Source organism: Hypanus sabinus, chromosome 30, assembly GCF_030144855.1.
Source record: "Hypanus sabinus isolate sHypSab1 chromosome 30, sHypSab1.hap1, whole genome shotgun sequence".
Classification (NCBI taxonomy): Eukaryota; Metazoa; Chordata; class Chondrichthyes; order Myliobatiformes; family Dasyatidae; genus Hypanus; species Hypanus sabinus.
The window spans coordinates 11,531,130-11,549,523 of record NC_082735.1 but is presented as its reverse complement, the minus strand read 5'-3'; the positions used below and the strand labels follow the sequence as shown (position 1 = coordinate 11,549,523).

General features: G+C 42.1%; 1 protein-coding gene across 1 annotated transcript in view; it reads left to right on the top strand.

Annotated features, from left to right (window-relative positions):
• The window catches only part of LOC132383414 (glycoprotein endo-alpha-1,2-mannosidase-like protein), a 66,188-nt gene extending 47,904 nt beyond the window's left edge, over positions 1–18,284 (top strand). Inside the window, exons 3-4 of the mRNA XM_059954338.1 lie at positions 6,403–6,479; positions 9,765–18,284. Of these exons, the coding sequence (XP_059810321.1) occupies positions 6,403–6,479; positions 9,765–10,401 (714 nt within the window). The 3' untranslated portion in view covers positions 10,402–18,284. The remainder of the gene's footprint in view (positions 1–6,402; positions 6,480–9,764) is intronic.
• Positions 18,285–18,394: the final 110 nt, after the last annotated feature.

Sequence of the window (18,394 nt, the reverse complement as noted above, 5' to 3'; positions counted from 1 at the left end):
CAATTTTGAAAGCTTTATAACTGACTTTAATTCTAGATTTAATTAATTACTTGAATTTAAATTCCCTTGTTGCCAGGGTAGATTTAAAATATTGGGCTTGGCCAACCAATCCAGTAACTTAACTGTGCTCATGTGATTAGTGCAAACTTTAATAAACTTTCAAAATTAGTCTTTATCTTTTAAAGTCAAAGCTTCAGAGTGGATGGAGCAGATTAGCATTATCCTGAATTATGTGCAGTTTAAGCAATACACACAGAATGCTGGAGGAGTTCAGCAGGCCAGGCAGCATCTATGGAAAAGAGTTACAGTTAACACTTCAGGCGGAGACTCTTCAGTAGGACTGGAGAAAATAAACTGAGGAGTAGATTTAAAAGGTGAGGCGAGGGGAGAGAGAAACACAAGGTGATAGGTGAAACTTGAAGGGGGAGGGATGAAGTAAAGAGCTGGGAAGTTGTTTGGTGAAAGAGACAAGGCCATGGGAGGAAGAAAAGGGGGAGGAGCACCAGAGGGAAGCATTTGGCAGGCAAGGAGATAAGGTGAGAGAGGGAAAAGGGGATGGGGAATGATGGGGGGGTGGGGTTGAGGGGCATTACCAGAAGTTTGAGAAATCGATGTTCATGCCATCAGGTTGGAGGCTACCCAGACAGAATATGTGGTGTTGTTCCTCCAACCTGAGTGTGATCTCATCATGACAGTGGAGGAAGCCATGGATGGACATATGGGAATGGGAAGTGGGTAGCCACTGGGAGATGCCGCTTTTTCTGGCAAACGGAGCATAGGTGCTCGACGAAGCAAGCCTCTCGATTTACAGGAGGTCACACGAGGGTCACCAGGTACAGTATATCACCCACAACAGACTCACAGGTGAAGTGTCGCCTCACCTGGAAGGACTGTTTAGGGCCTTGAATGGTAGTGAGGGATGAGGTGCTGGGGCAGGTGAAGCGCTTGCTCCACTTGCAAGGGTAAGTGCCAGGAGGGGGATCAGTGGGGAGGGACGAATGGACAAAGGAGTCACGTAGGGAGCGTTCCCTGTGGAAGGCAGAAAGTGGTGGGGGGGGGGAATGTGCTTATTGTTGGGATCTTGTTGGAGATGGTGGAAGCCTCAGATAGTTATGCGCTGGACATGGAGACTGGTGGGGTGATAGGTAAGGACAAGAGGAACCCTATCCTTGGTAGGGTGGCGGGAAGATGGGGTAGGAGCAGACTGGCGTGAAATGGAAGAGATGCGGTTGAGGGTAGCGTTGATGGTGGAGGAAGGAAAGCCCCTTTCTTTGAAGAAGGAGAACGTCTCTTTCTTTCTACAATGAAAAGCCTCATCCTGAGAGCCGACATGGCAGAAACAGAGGAATTGAGAGAAGGGGAATGGTGATTTTACAAGTAACAGGGTGGGACAAGGTATACTCCAGGTATCTGTGAGACTCTGAGAGTTTATAATAGACTTCAGTGGATAAGCTGTCCCCAGAGATAGAGACAGTGATGTCAAGAAAGGTGGGGGGGGGGGGGGGGGTCAGAAATGGACCAGGTAAATTTGAGGGCGAGGTGTAAGTTGGAGGCAAAGTGAATGAAGTCAGTGACTCCAGCATGGGTGCAGAAAGCAGCAACAGTGCAGTCATCGATATAGTGTAGGAAAAGTGCGGAGCGGTCACCAGTGTAGGCTTGGAACATAGACTGTTCCGTGGAGCTGACAAACAGGCAGGCATTGCTGGGACCATGCGAGTACCCATAGCTGCACCTTTTGTTTGAAGGAAGTGGGAGGACCCAAAGGGAAAATTATTTAGTGTGAGCACAAGTTCCATCAGACGGAAGTGAGTGGTGGTGGAGGGAAACTGGTTAGTTGACTCATGATGTAGACAGATTTGTAGATGAGAGAGTCGGTTCTGGGGATTTTCCTTTTACTTGTTTAGTCATGGTCATTTTGTCTGTTTGTAGACCCTGAAGTTCTAGTTTAAGATGGTGCTGGTGAAGCACAGCGACAACTTTCTGGCAGCAAACACAACTACTAACTATTACTCTCATTTTTTGTGGTAAACGATCACTGCAACCAGTAGTCGGTAACTTCCCTTTTAGAGCTGAGCTGTTGAACTGCCTGTAAGACCGGACATTTGTGGGGTGTGAACTGAAGTCTCAAAGGCGCGGGCTGGTTGCGGCGCGGCTGGTACGGGCCAAATCAAGATGGCAGGGCCCGGGCCCAAGGCCGGGTATTAGCCAATATTTGGCCATTTCTGGAGCAGATCTGGGGACAATTCAAAGCAGCAGTACTGCAGCAAAGAGAGCCAAGGCAAGGCGGAGTCTGGCCACAGGGCTCAGGCCCGGGAGCGAGGAACGATCCGTTGTTTGGCCAATTTAAGTGCCAGGTCAGATTGCAAAGGTCAGGTACAGGCCGAATGAAAGCAGTGGAGCCTGAGCCCAAGAGCATATCGAAGCAGCAAGGCCCAGGACCGAGACCGTTCAATGATCTAAGATTTGGACAGTTTACATGCCGGGCCTGATTGAATATATCAGGGTGTTGGAGCCAGAAGAAAGGGTCGGTGTTCAGCTCCCTGCTGCGTAGGGTTTACTCATCTCTGCACTGAACTGAGGCTGTGGCCTGGATCAGCTGCAGTGATGTCTGGCTTCATGGCTGTGCACTCAAGTTTCGTGATCTTCAGTTCTGAATGTTATTTGCTTACTTTCATTGGTTGCACGATTTGTCTTTACACATTGAGTGTTTGACAGCCTTTTTTTAATGTGTTCTATTGGGTTTCGTTGTTTTGCGGCTGCCTGTAAGGAGATGAATCTCAGGTTGTATGTAGTATACATACTTTGATAATAATTGAACTTTGAACTTCTTTTTACTCTGGTCTAGGGTAGAACTCCAAGGTGATTGTGTCATGTCAGATACTACAGGGGCAACTACCAGAATGGAGACAGATGTATTTACTGGCAATAGATACTTGGATGATGGAATAAAATGGTCAAAATTACCTCTAATTCCCAATGCCCATTTTAACTCTTCACTTGATCCATAATCTCCGGTAATGCATTTGGGACAGTAAGGGATTTTACTCTTTTCATTATTGGTTTGCAGAATTCTTTTCCTTTACCTGACCGCAGGATTGTTTGGAGTAGAAGGGGAAGCTGGGCCTGGTTGTGACAGGAACTGACCAGTCTTAATGCGAGGAAGCAATAGCATGTGGTGGGCTTGATAAACTGGTTTGTCAGTTATTGTGCGCCATTTTCATCGGTCTGTACATCTTCTGCATCGGGCTGTTAACTCAGCCAGCTAAATCATGAGGCACAAACCTCTGAGGGCATTTTCAATAGACAACACTGCAAGAAGACGGCATCCATCCTTGAGGGCCCTCCCTCACCATCCAGGACATGCACTCTTCTCATTGCTACCATCAGGGAGGCTGTACTGGAGCCTGAAGACACACACGCTATGTCTCAGGATCAGCTTTTAATTCTGAATGGATCATGAACACTTCTTCACTTTTTGCACTCTTTTTGCAATACTTTTTTTTATAGATTTCTTATTGTAACTCATGGTAATTTTTTATGTATCGTACTGTACTTCTGCCACAAAACAACATATTATATGACACATGCCAGTGGTAATAAAGCTGATTCTTTGTTAGGTTCAATTCCAGTGAATATTATCCATCACTATGTCATCAGTTTCTGGGATAGATAAGATACTTGGTGCATCGTGAACACAGGAAAGTCTGCAGATGCTGGAAATCCAAAACAACACACAGAAAGCTCTGGAGGAACTCAGTCGGTCAAGCAACATCTATGGAAATGAATAGATAGTCAACGTTTCAGTCTGAAGCCCTTCTTCAGGACCGAAAAGGAAGCGGGAAGAAACCAGAATAAAAAGGTGGAGGGAGGGGAAGGAGACTAGCTGGAAGGTGATAGGTGAAGCCGGGTGGGTGAGAAAGGTCAGGGGCAGGAGAAGGGGGAATCTGATAAGAGAGAAGAGTGGACGATGGGAGAAAGGGAAGGAGGAGAGAACCCGGGGGAAGAAATAGGCAGGTGAGAAGAAGTAAAGGGTCAGAATGAAAGAAGGGGAACAGAATTTGTTTTCCAGATGAAGAAATCGATATTCATGCCACCTGGTTGGTGGGTACCCAGATGGATATAAGGTGTTTCTCCTCCACTTTCCTTTCCAGTCCTGAAGAAGGGTCTTGGCCCAAATCATCAACCATTTATTCATCTCCATAGATGCTGCCTAATCTGCTGAGTTCTTCCAGCATTTTGTGTGTGTAGCTTCTGCCTTGGTGCAGACACACACAACCTGAAACTGGAAGTTTTTCTGAGATTCAGTAGCAATTCAAGCTAAAGGGTATGAGTGAAGGATACATCTAGTGTTGCCAGCATCATGACCTGGCCCGACCCAAATGTTTCTTATATTTCAAATATGAGATGAAGCATTTTTGTTAATGTGCTTACGTGAAATGGTGTTCGGCCAGGCCAAAGCCACAATGTTACTGAACAGGCTGGGGTTGGTAAGCTAAATGGTCCACTTCTGCTCCCAAAGGTTAACATTATAACAGGGTAAAGGACCAGTCTGCTGCACTAGACAAATATATTATTAAAGTAGAGCATTTTTGAAACAATATTTATTAGAGGCCTCCTCCGATTCACCCAGTAAAGGCGGGAGCTCCATTTCTTTGTGCCCACTAATTTCTCCCTTTTACTGGTTGCCATCCCTCAACTTGCCATCTTCATCTCACATTCCCTGGTATCATTGGCAGAGGGCAATGTATTATTTGAAGATACTTACCCAGCTGTGGGTAAATGGCCCCACTGCCTGGTGTGCAGCCTTGGAAGAGATGAAGGCTACGGGAGTAAATGCAGTCAGCAAATCCGGAGTGGAGTGGACATCATTGAACATCATTCCAGCAGCTCCTGCAGCCAAGCTGGTGCCAGACATATTGCTTCATAAACTTTTCCTTGGACTACACTGGTGAAGTCGGGGGGGGTGGGGGGGGGGGTTCTTGATGACTGGGCATCTCAGGATCTTCATGTTTTCCGCCCAGGCCTGTGATGATGATCACCCATTGTTCTTCGAGCCAGACGGATGCTGACCACCACTTATCCAAAATTCTGCTGCCTGATTTTTAGTGTTCTGTTGGTGCCCTTCCCCAATTTCCCACATGTAAAGGTGGCTCTCTGCATTTACATAGTCTAACTCCCCAAACACAGTTGTACTGGAGGTGTCAAAGGGGAGATCTTGTGTAGTCTCAGAAGGAAGATGATGACATGCAGGAAACTGATAAGACACGGTCAAGAGCACAGTCAACTCTGATGCAGAAAGCTGGAGTTTCAACAAAATCTTAGTGGTCTGTCCAGCTGACAACCATCTTAGATTTAGCTCTGCAGTAAGCAATTCCAGGCGAAAGGTAAATCCACGTTAAATTATTTACAACATAAATCAAAAATAAATAAGAAATGGAGATTGAGCTCACAACATCTATGTCCAAGTTCCACTGAAGTACAAATATAAACGGCAGTCACGTGTCCAACGGATTATTTCCTGTACATCTATGGTGATATTGTATACATGCTATGGTGGCACTTGTGGGCAGCCCCCAGCACATTCTTGTGTTGGTTGTTAAGACAGATTTCACTGTGTCAATGTACATGCAATAAATAAATCAATCTGAAACTGAATTTATGTAATTTTTTATCTGTATCCCATATTCTTAATTGCCACTTAGAACCTAACCCTCTGATTGCCCTTTTTGGTACCTTGGGTGAGGCAGACGTGCATTTGAGTCCGACTAAATATCTAACATTGTCTTTTGCCTCTCCTTTGGCTAGATGCTTAGTTCTTCTCAGTTGGGGAGATGTTGCCTCACCCACTCATGCTCAATGGCTTAATGATATTATGTCCTGCTTAGACCTTGAAAAAAGTTCATTATTCACTTCTCAATTCGCACATAAAGTTTCAAAAGGTGTGGGGACCTTTTCTTGAATACTTTCATAACTCCTCTTGAGATTAAGTTTATTCTTTTTATCCCTTACTTTCAGCTTTTTTCTCTTTATGGTTTCGTTTTGATGGAAATTACATTATAGTTTTGGTCGTAGGCATTATTATTTTTTTTATATTTACAGCTCTGTGGGGTCAAAGGCTCCGATTAATTTTTTTTTTACATATTGTAATGATTGGCCTGGAATTTCTTAGTGGGAGGGAGGGGAGGATACTAACTTTATATGATCTTATTCTGGGTGCCGTTTCCTTATTGTTCTGAATTATATAATTGATATTCTTATTTTGCACTGTATTAATCTTTACTTTGTTGTTGGGTTTTTTGTTTGTAGTTGGTTTGTAGAAATGCATAAAAAAATTAATTTAAAAAATTATGTGATAGTCTTTCATCTTTTCATCACTTTAATTCCATGTATTATTTTTCTCAGGTGGCATTTCATATCTTGCCGTACATAGGACGCAACGAGCGATCATTGTATGAGAACGTCAAGTACATTGTGGACAAGTAAGTATGTGTATTGAATAAATCCCAGTGATTCCATGCACCACAGGCACTGTAAACACAAGCCCAGGAGTTGCAATGGCTGTGCAAGGTGATGAGGAGCTCATTTAAATTAAAACTTAAACTTTACCTAAAACTCAAAATTTCCCAAATGCAAAATGTCCATGATATGTGGTAAGAGAAAATGATAACAATCTATGTGGTCTGCCAGCTCAAATTGGAATGGACACGTTTTTCAGAACAGATTGGATTTTTTGTCTATTTCTGGTACTCCTAACACCTAAGCTAGTGGAATTGTGTCTTTAAAAGGGAACTGCTGCATATGTTCAGAAACAACATAGGGCTTACAACAGAAATTACATACAGGTATGTAAAATTTAAAAAATCTCATGCAAAATATAATGGATGGATTACAGAGTGCAGGGCAAATTGCTGAAACTATATTTCAACATTATTGGATGCACATGGAGTTCAACCCAGATAAGTGTGAGGTGGTTCATTTTGGTAGATCAAATATGATGGCAGAGTATAGTATTAATGGCAAGACTCTTGGTAGTGTGGAGGATCAGAGGGATCTTGGGGTCCGAGTCCATAGGACACTCAAAGCTGTTACACAGGTTGACTCTGTGGTTAAGAAGGCATATGGTGCATTGGTCTTCATCAATCGTGGGATTGAGTTTAAGAGCCGAGAGATAATATTGCAGCTATATAGGACCCTGGTCAGACCCCACTTGGAGTACTGTGCTCAGTTCTGGCACCTCACTATAGGAAAGACATGGAAACCATAGAAAGGGTGCAGAGGAGATTTACAAGGATGTTGCCTGAATTGGGGAGCATGCCTTATGAGAATAGGTTGAGTGAACTCGGCCTTTTCTCCTTGGAGCGACGGAGGATGAGGGGTGACAAGATGATGAGAGGCATTGACCGTGTGGGTAGTCAGAGGCTTTTCCCCAGGGCTGAATTGGTTAGCATGAGAGGGCATAGTTTTAAGGTGCTGTTGGGGTGGCCTACTGTACAGAGAAGATGTCAAGCTAAGTTTTTTTACGCAGAGAGTGGTGAATGCGTGGAATGGGCTGCTGGCAGTGGTGGTGGAGGTGGAAACGATAGGGTCTTTTAAGAGATTCCTGGATGGCTACAAGGAGCTTGGAAAATAGAGGGCTACGGGTAAAGCCTAGGTAGTTCAAAGGTAGGGACCTGTTCAGCACAGCTTTGTGGGCCAAAGGGCCTGTATTGTGCTGTATGTTTTCTATGTTTCTATGTTTTTATGATGTTTACTGCTCAGCATGGGAGCTTATTTCTGTCTTCTACTAATTAGTAAATACCAAAATATTTGCCCACTACAGTTCTTAAAAGAAGAGCAAGATAACAGTTAACACGAGAGCAACAAACCATCTGCTGGAGGAACTCAGTGGAGCAGCATGTAAGGGTGGGGGGGCGGGGAGAGTGTGAAGTAATTTTGGGTCAAAGCCCTGCATTAAGACAGACCTCCCAGCAGATTGTTTATTACCCCAGATGCAGTAGTTGCAGTCTGTGTGTCCAGTTAACATGAGCCCTGAAATGTAAAATTCACTAAGAATTTTTTAAACTCTTAGAATCTTTAGAAGGTGCATTTTCAGTGTTTAATTTTATACCTCTGTTGTTTAAAATGTTCAAATGCACTAATCTCCTTCCTGGTATGTACGTTCATCCATCCCCACTAATCTCCCTCCTGAAATGTATCACTGTAAGCAATAAAATGCTACACCTGCCCATTCACTTCCCCCATCACCTTCATTCAGGGTCTCAAACAGTCTGTCCAGGTGAGGCAACACTTCATCTGTGAATCTGTTGGAGTCGTCTACTGTATCCAGTACTTCCCGTGCATCCCTTGGTTGAACACCACCACTCTAGCCGCAAAAAGCAAAAATTTCCCCATGGCCAACCATTTTAATTGTTATCCCCATTCCTATTCTGACTTGTCAGTCCACAGCCTCCTCTCCCGCTGTGATGGGGACTTTCCTGAGGTGGAGGAACAAACACCTCATAGTCTGTCTAGGTAGCCACCAACCTAATGGCATGAACAAATACAAAATGCTGGAGGAACTCAGCAAGTCGGGCTGCATCGATAGAAATGAATGAACATTTTGGGCCGAGACCCTTCTTCAGGACTGGAAAGGAAGGGGTCAGACACCAGAATAAAAAGGTGGGGGGAAGGGGAAGGAGGAATGCCTAGAAGGTGATAAGTGAAGCCAAGGCAGGTGGGAATGGTAAAAGTTTGGAGAAGAAGGAATCTGATGGAGAATGAGAGTGGACCAAAGGAGAAAGGGAAAATGGAGAACCACCAGGAGGAGTGATAGGCTAGTGAGGAGAAGAGGTGAGAAGCCAGAGTGCAGATTAGAAGAGGGAAAGGGGAGAGAAAAAAAAAACAGAAGGAGACATCAATGTTAGCACCATTAGGTTGGAGAACGGAATATGAGGTGTTGTTCCTCCACCCTGAGAAATTCATTTCCATTGATGCTGCCTGACATACTGAGTTCATCCAGCATTTTGTGTGCAATATTCAAATGCAGCTCAAAATGCTTAATCTTACTCTTTTGTATAATTTAGGTAAATTATACATGTGCGTCATAAACAGAATTTTCTAATAAAACATTTTGAGTTTGTGTAACCTTGTCCACACGAGAACAAACTCATAAGCCACGATGTTCATACCTGACTAAGGCGTACGAGTCCTCCATTCACCCCAACCCCTCTCAGTTCAATAATCAGCCAGAGATTCTGTTATTTCCAGCAGCCCCACTGAGTCTGAAGTCTTCCAGTACTCAGCATTCGGAAGCGTATCAAGATACCTTTGTGAGGTCCAGATCGCTGTGGGCAGAGGTCAACTACTGATACAAAGACAAGAAAATTCCACTGCCAGGATGGAAGGTCCCAGGCTTGCCAACTGGTCACTGGCATGTGGCAAGCAACTCCAACTCTTTTGATTACTAGCCAGTGGGTTAGACATTCTGATCCATTGTTTAACTTCCACGGCAGCTTGGAATATGAAAAGAAATGGGCCATCGATAGATTGTAATACATAAGATGGATATTTGCCACCACCAGGCCAAACCCTTTAACTGCTTTCAACACCCATTCTAGCAGTTCCTAATGTAAGCCTGTTCACTGACTCGGACAAACAGGGCCCCAATTGGGCTATGCTATAACCTATACCAGCTGGGTTCACAAAGAGTTTGATTTGAGCAGCATTTTTAACTCTGTTATGACCTTGCTTAAAATGTTTTCTCTTGTAACAAATTACTTTTGCAGATATGGGTCCCATTCAGCCTTTTACAAGTACAAGACGGGCACTGGCAGGCTACTACCAATGTTTTACATCTACGACTCCTATCTGACACTCCCGGCTGCCTGGGCCAATCTCCTCACCCCAGCAGGATCTTCAAGTATTCGCAATACACAGTATGATGGCATCTTCATTGGGCTGTTAGTGGATGAAAAGCACAAACAGGACATCCTAGAAGCAGGATTTGATGGATTATACACTTACTTTGCATCCAATGGATTCTCATTTGGATCATCCCATCAAAACTGGAAGACCATCAAGAATTTCTGTGACAGCAACAACCTGATGTTCATTCCAAGTGTGGGGCCTGGATACATAGACACTCGGGTACGCCCGTGGAATAATCACAATACAAGGAACCGGGTAAGTGGAAAATACTATGAAACCGCCCTTCAAGCTGCTCTTACAGTGAGGCCAGAGATCATCTCCATCACTTCCTTCAATGAGTGGCATGAGGGCACACAGATAGAGAAGGCAGTGCCAAAGAAGACTTCACAGTATACCTACTTGGACTACCAGCCCCATGAGCCGAACCTGTATTTGGAGCTGACCCAAAAGTGGGCCGAACACTTCTGCAAAGAGAAAGAACAGTGGCTGATGTAAAGCACCTGCAACTGCACTTTGGCTTGTTTTTTTAAAAATAAATTTACTACAAGCTTTTTGCAATTAACGAAGTTTACAGAATATGCCTTTAGCAGCCCCATGTACCCGACATCTATGTTTTAGTGCTGCAAGTTTGTGTTGACAGAGACAAACAAGCACGCCCATGGAGACCATTTAGCAGCATATTATTCATGTCCAGACAAAGATTCTGGATTGAGTGAGTACTATTTCTGAATATCCTGGAACCCACTCATCTGGTCAAGTTCTCTCTTTGACCATTCCATCTTCCCCTCTCCTGCAAAAAAAAATGCAATACCTTTTCTCCCAGGTGTCCACACAACTGCTGCAAATATTTTCTATTGTAAATTAATAGAAATGAATAAATTCTGTTTTAGGTTGTCAGGTGAAATGAGGGGCACTCCCCCATTAGTGGTGCTGTACAGTGTTGTAGAACACAAGTAGATGCTGAGGCAGTACATGTCGTATGGTAAATGGTTACCCTACGTTTCTATAATCAGTATCAATCTGAGGTTTTAATGAGAATAAAAGTCCAAGGTTTGTTTGAAATTCAAGCCAAGTAGGCAAACAAAATGCTATAGGACAAGGACTTTATGTCATTGCTTAGAATTAATGCAAACTGCACTGACCAAAGAATACAACAGTTGGAACGAAGAATGAGATGTTTGAATGCCAACCTTCATTTTGAAGAGCAGTTCTTCACTCAGTGCTAACACACTTCATTTTGCAGCAATTAAGCAAAGCTGCTTTCAACACATAACTAATTTTTGTAGCCAGTTCAAAAGTGAAATCCAGAAGTGCCACGTGGCAAGAGCTGTCAATTTTAGACTGAGCATCACACATAACATGCTAGAGGAGGCAGCCTCTGCGGAGTGGAATTAAGGGTCAACATATTGGGCAGAGTCTCTTCATCAGGACTAACTTTATATCGCTGTGCTTTCTGTTTGAATTGCACTTGCATATAGTGTAATCTATAAGAAGTAATCTCATGATTCACCACTCACTCTGTACGATAGGAAGAATGGAAAGGGCAAGAAATAAAAAGTTTTTAAAAAACTGGCTGTTCCTGAAAATTTTGAACTAACTTTTCAAAGAAAAGCATCCTGAAACAATGAAAAGCTTAAATACTGGTTAAAGAGACAAGGAAGTAGTAAATACAAAACAAGTTGTAGCTCACGCAGTTAAGACTGTTCTTGAACCAACCTCAGGTGCTCAGTGTTTGGAAGGTCCTAATCTTAGCATTGAGCATTGTTGAAATTACTTAAAACTAGATAGAGATGAGTGAGATAGTACTTACAAGCAAAATATTTAGCCACAAGTAAATAATCACAGCCACAATCTTGCTGTTTATGATCTCAGAACTATTGTAACTGTTGTCCAGAAAAGTTGGCCATTAGTAGGTGGTTCATTGAGGATTCAGATATGGACAATTGCATCTGAGTATTGAATAATAAATGAATAATCAACACCACTGAAGGGGAGGGTGATCTCATGATGCGTACCGTGTGCTTGTAACATGTAACTTTACAATGCATTTGTCAGTAAATAGGAGGACTGTGATTTTTAATCAATGTGTGTAGTTTACATCCTTGTTTACAGGACAGTGCAAATGTAAACAATATTGTGTGAGTATGCGTCTCATTTTCAATGAAGTTGGTAAATGTGGCAATAATAGTTGCCTAGCAATAGCAATGCCTCTTAGAGGACACCAAAGTGCAAAGTACATTTATTATCAAAGTACGTATACTTTATACAACCTTGAGATTCGTCTCCTTACAGGCAGCCGCAAAACAAAGAAACACAACAGAGCCCCTTTTTAAAAAATAGACTATCGAACACCCAGTGTGCAGAAAGAAAAACAAATCGTGCAAGCAGTAAAGGTAAGCAAGTAGCATTCAGAACTGAAGTTCACAAAAGTGAGCCAACAGACACAAGGCCAGGCATCACTGCAGCTGATTCAGGACCTCACTAGTTGCAGGCCACAGTCTCAGTTCAGCACAGAAATGAGTAAACCTCATGGAACGGCAAGCTGAACCAGCCCTTGCTTCCAGCCCCAACACCCTGATCTTTCCAATTTGGCCCGGCGCTTAAATCGTCCAAGGGTTGTTCCTTGCTGTCAGACCTAGGCCCTGCCGTTCCACGTGTTCACTGTACCAGGCTGGAAACTGCAAAAGTCTTTAAGCATAGGTTACATTTGAAAGATCTGAATCCGAAATCTGGTTCGTGAAACTTGTTAGCTTTATTAACAGTACGATGAAAATACATGATGAATAAATAGAGGAAAAAAACTGAGTTATATTAAGTATTTGTATGTCTATTAAATATTGTCTGTTAAAATAAGTAGTGCAAAACAAAAAGTAGTGAGGAAGTGTTCATGGGTTCAATGTCCATTTAGAAATCAGATGGCAGAGGGGAAGAAGCTGTTCCTGAATCATTGAGTGCGTGCCACCAGGCTTCTATACCTCCTTCCCCACGCTAACAGCGTGAAGAGGGCACGTCCTGGCTGGTGGGGAACCTGAATGAAGAATGCAGCCTTCCTAAAGCACCGCTCTTTGAAGATGGCTTGGATACTACAGAGGCTAATAACCATGATGGAGCTAATTAATTTTACAAGTTTCTTCAACTTACTTCAATCTAATGCAACAGATCACCCCTCCCCCATACCAGACGGTGATGCGACTAGTCAGAATGCTTTCCACAGTGCATTTGTAGAAACTTGACTGCTTTAGTTGACAAACCAAACCTCCTTAAACTCCTAATGAAATATAGCCACTGTCTTGCCTTTTTTATAGCTGCATCAATATGTTGCGACCAGGTTAGGTTAGGTCCTCAGAGATACTGACACCCAGCAACGTGAAATTGGTCACTCTCTCAACTTCTGATCCCTCTAAGGATTGGTTTGTGTTCCCTTGTCTTACACTTTCTGAAGTCCACAATCAGTTCTTTGGCCTGAGTGCTAGGGTGTTGATGAAACACCACTCAACTAATGTATTTTTTGCTCCTGTATGCCCTTTGAAGAAGAGTGGGAAAAGATTTGAATAATATACTTAAAGATTTCTTGCAAAAATATACTTTAGGATTTAGCAAGTGATTGTTGTACTTTTAACAAAGTAAAATATCTCAAGAAGCTTCAGAAAGTCATCAGTGAAAACTTGACATTTAGCAGAAATGACCAAAAGCTTATTAGAACGATTAGGTTTTAAATAGTGTCATAAAGGAAAACCCTAGACTGAGAGGAATGGGCTGAATGGCCTTGGTAGTAGCCAAAGCAAGCTGCCAATAGTGGAACAACATTTATGATTAGAACAGTGCAGGCATCTAAATATGCCACAAGGCTAGAGCAGATTACAGAGAGGAGAGATTGGGAGATTTGTAAATAAAGATAATCCTAAAATGAGGCATTAACTAGGGACAAGGTAGGACAGCAAGCACAGAAGAGTGCTTTTCAGCTTAGCAGCAGAGTTTCAGCAAACCTCAAATTCAAGAATGATAAAACAAACAAGGTTGGCAGTGCCTTGGAATAATTATCTTGAGAAAGGGCTAGAGATCAAACAAGTTATGGAAGCATGTACTCTTATGGAAGATGTTGATATATACTGTAGATTTAACATTGAGTCCAAATATGGAAGCTGAAATAAAAACAGATCTGCTGCAAGAACTCAGCCAATTCTGAGGAAGGACTAACAGCTGAAAATATATTAATCAGTTTCACTTTTCACAGATCCTACTTAACCAGCTGAATTCTTCAGCAATTTGTGTTTTTGCTTTAGAATTAAACATGATGTGCCAAAGGGGCTTCTTGTTGAGTTGGGAACAGAGTAAGTTGCGAGGGGAGTGTAATTGCTTCCTCAATACATGGTGTTGGTTAGGAATGGTTGCAGTCATATTAAAGTGGACAAGGAGGAATCATTACTTTTGTCACAGGTACAAAGCTAACACTGTAGTAGTTTAATTACTTAGAAGAGTGGAACAGGCCCCTCTAGCCCTTCAAACCATGCTGCCCAGCAAACTCCAACAACCTCTGATGTAACCCGAACCTAATCACAGGACAATTTACAATGCCCAATTAACTTACTAACTTGTACATCATTAGACTGTGGGAGGCACCCAAAGAAAACTTGTGCATTCCCTGGGGTAGGCGTTACCGATGGGATCAGAATTGGACTCCAGACTCCGATGGCCCAAGCTGTAATAGTGTTTCACTAACCACTACCATACCATAGCGCCCAAAGTAATGACTTTTTTTGTCCTCCTTAATACCAACAGTTGTTACTCCATGGAAAATAGAGAACAGCAGAAATAACTGAGACAGTAAATTAGAAGGGAATGGGTAGTTTTGGAAAAGAGTAATTAGAATGACACAGTTGAAGTATGCCAGCAACAAATAAACCTCTCCAGTTAAACTTGATGTTACTCATCCCCACACTGGAAAAAGTACTACTGGTTCTCCATCAGAGCAAGACTTGACAACATGACCATTATCAATGGTAAGTGGTCAGATTGTGTACTGTAGAACTGCTGTAGATAGAGCCTTGCAAAGCAAGTGATTGTATGCATTTGTGTGTATGCTAAATCCAAACTTTTGCTGTGATTCCCTTGGAGAACTTGAGCATCCTTTAGATCTGAGAAATTATGTTTGAAAACTATCTACTATTGCAGCCATCTTCTAGAATTAATTGTTGCAATTTTTAAAAGACTAAACCTAACTTAATTTGTTTTAAAATTTAAAATAAAGTGTACATGGTTAACAGCATCCAAAAATTCCAGTTAAGTTGCACATTGAGACAGAGCAACTTCCACGGGGCCACCCAAAAGTGTTCATGTCTTTTTTTAAAATATTTTTTATGATCGCTAGACATTAAGAACTGCAGGTTTACCCCTTCAGTGAGTTGCTTGTTGGCAGGCAAACTGAGGAAGCTGGACCTCATGCAAACCCTGCTGCTACAGAGGTAGGGGGGTATGCAGTCTAACAGAGAGTGATTGCCTTGTTGCTTTTCTTGTGAACGGAAGACCTTGGTGGACATTGGGGATATGGAACGCTGCAAGTCACTGGTTTTTTGGGTAGACAGATGGCGGGAGAGCAGCGTGGCCTCAGTCATAGTGAAGACAAGGCCTCAAGCCACAGAATCGCTTGTTTGCAGCCATCTAGAATGTCTAGGCAGGCGTTGGTGCTGCCCTACAACACTTGCTTAACCAAAGAATAGCTGTATTGTGTTTGACTGCAGACTGCTGGAACATACATGGACTCAGGGACTTGGACTCTTTGTGTGACTGTGTTTACTGCTATCTTGCATGTACCTTGTGTTGTGTACAATTGTTGGTACTGTGTTTTACACCTTAGCCCCATTGTAACGCTGTTTTGTTTGGCTGTATTCATGTATGGTTGAATGAAAATTAAATTGAACTTGAATTAGGGAGAGAAAATCATACTCACCAGAAATTCTATCAATAAAAACCAAGACTCGCTTCATCCACAATTAATGAGACCAACAAAAGCCAGCATTGCATTAAGATTAAGATTCCTGCAAAATATTATTCTACAATTCACAGCAATCCATATTCCCAGAAGCTTTTAAGAATGCAGTCTTACTGAAACATATACTAGATGTCTCTGGTTTTCTCTAGTAAGAGAATCTCATTTTTATAAAATTAGGAAGGTGGTCATTTAAGACTGGGTTGCTTCAGAATATAGAACATAGAATAGTACAGCGCAGTACAGGCCCTTCAGCCCACAATGTTGTGCTGACCCTTAAACCCTGCCTCCCATGTAACCCCCCACCCCAAACTTAAATTCCTCCATGTTACAGATGGTAGTGAATCTCTGGAATTTCCCACCCTAAGATCATTGAGGATACTTGAGAAAGTAGATAGATTTTGAAAGGAAGTGAATTATGGGGAATGGGACAGAAGAGGAGATATGTCCTGAGGCAGATTAGATTAATTGAATGATAAGACAGGTTTGAGAGGATGAATTATCAATTTGTGCTCCTATCTTATGTTTACATTTAACTAATAAATGATAACAAAGTCATTACTGATAAAGTATTATGAAAATACAAATGCATGCAATAATTAATGAATAAATCCCTGCACTTACGGATTAGAGAATACACAACAAAGAGAAGACATCCTTTTTTTCCTGTAAGTACACAGAATTGCTTTCATTACTATGATTTAAAAATTAAATCATACAGTGCATGTCTTTGGTAAGCAGTCTATATTTAGAACTCTTACTGCTGCAATATTGCATGAATCATTTTCAGAATGGCTGCTCCTTTAATTTTAAATTATATTTAATCAATGAAGCACGGTCATGTTGAACTGAAGATCAATGTAAACCAAGTTGAAACCTGTCACTAAAGCAATCTGAGCAAATTAAGTGTTTCACATTGGTAAATATAACAAACTTGAGCGTGGGGTTCTGATATTCAGGGAGAATGGGAAAAGAATGAGAAAGCTGGGAAAAACAAGAGGAAAGAAGCAAAAAGGGGAGGGTGAGAAAGAAAAGGCATGGAAGACACAGGAGTGTAAGAGAAGCAACAGAGAGAAAGGGCAAGACAGGGAGGAGGAGAAAGATGTACAAGACCAGGTCAGTACTATCCCATCATGAATAAAATACAAAATGGAGACTTTCAAGAACTACCACAATCTGTATACAGAAAGAGTCCTCCACACATGTCCTCATCCCAAGCTATCTTCTTCTCAGTCTCACATTATATTATCACATAAAATTCATTCACTTGGTCACATGAAGCCAACTTTTAAAGGGCCTAATATTTTTAGTCCAGTCAGAATGATCTATCAGAACGTGCGATCCCCAACAGGACCCCAAGCAGGAGGTAGGGTCTCAGCCTTAAACATCAACTGTCTCTTCCATAGATGCTGCCCGACCTGCTGAGTTCCTCCAGCATTGTGTGTGTGTGTGTGTGTGTGTGTGTGTTGCTTGGATTTCCAGCGTCTGGAGATTTTCTCTTGCTTGTGACTCAATGTATTTGTTTAAGCTAGGCCAGCTCATCGGTTAAAATATATTAGTATGTATTGAATGAAAGGGAATAAAAAAAGTTAACCCTTGAGGAGCACTTGATAGCTCTGGGCCAGTTCTCATGAGTTTAGATGAATGAATGACAATCTCATTAAAACATACTGAACACTGAAAGGCCTATCTAGAGTGGAGAAGAGAGGGTGTTGCCAATAGGAGACTAGGACTAGAGGGCACAGCCCCAAAATGAAAGAATGTCCCTTTAGAACAGAGGTGAAGAGGAACTTCTTTATGCCAGGAGGTAGTGAATCTATGGAATTCACTGCAAGACAGCTCTGGAGGCCAAGTCATGGGGTATATTTAAAGCAGAGTTTGATAGGTTCTTGATTAATAAGGGCATCAAAGATTACAGGAAAATGGGGTTGAGGGGGATAATAAACCTGCTGTGATCAAATGGCAGAGCAGACTCGATAGGCAAAACTCTGCTCCTGTGTTATATGGTATTATTTTAAACTAGTCTTTATGGGGCTTTTACATGCAAACACTTCACCAGATTTATTCCAGCTTTATGAAAATCACACAGTGAAATGAGAAGTTTCTATTTACACATTCTGTAGAACACAACCAAATAAATGTTCCAATTTCTTTCACAGTCATCAAATGAGAAACATTTCAATGTTGTTTTCTGTAATAGTGGAAGTTGAATTTGCAAATCTCGCAAACTTAAACAGTGCAGCTAAAGGTTAGTAATTCATCTCTGCAGTGACGCAACTGAGGCAGACTGATCGACCTACATTAGAGCCAAGTCAGTGTCCAGGTATTGGCAGTTGTTTGTCGAAGAAAGAAAAATTGTTCAAGGAATGATGAATTTCATATACTGCATGTCTGCAATTCTTTGCTGAGGGTATACCATCGTGCTTCTATAAAAGGGCTTCCTAAGCCAGTGCCATCTGGGTGCTGTCTACAGTAAAGTATCAGTAAGCAGGTTCTTACTGA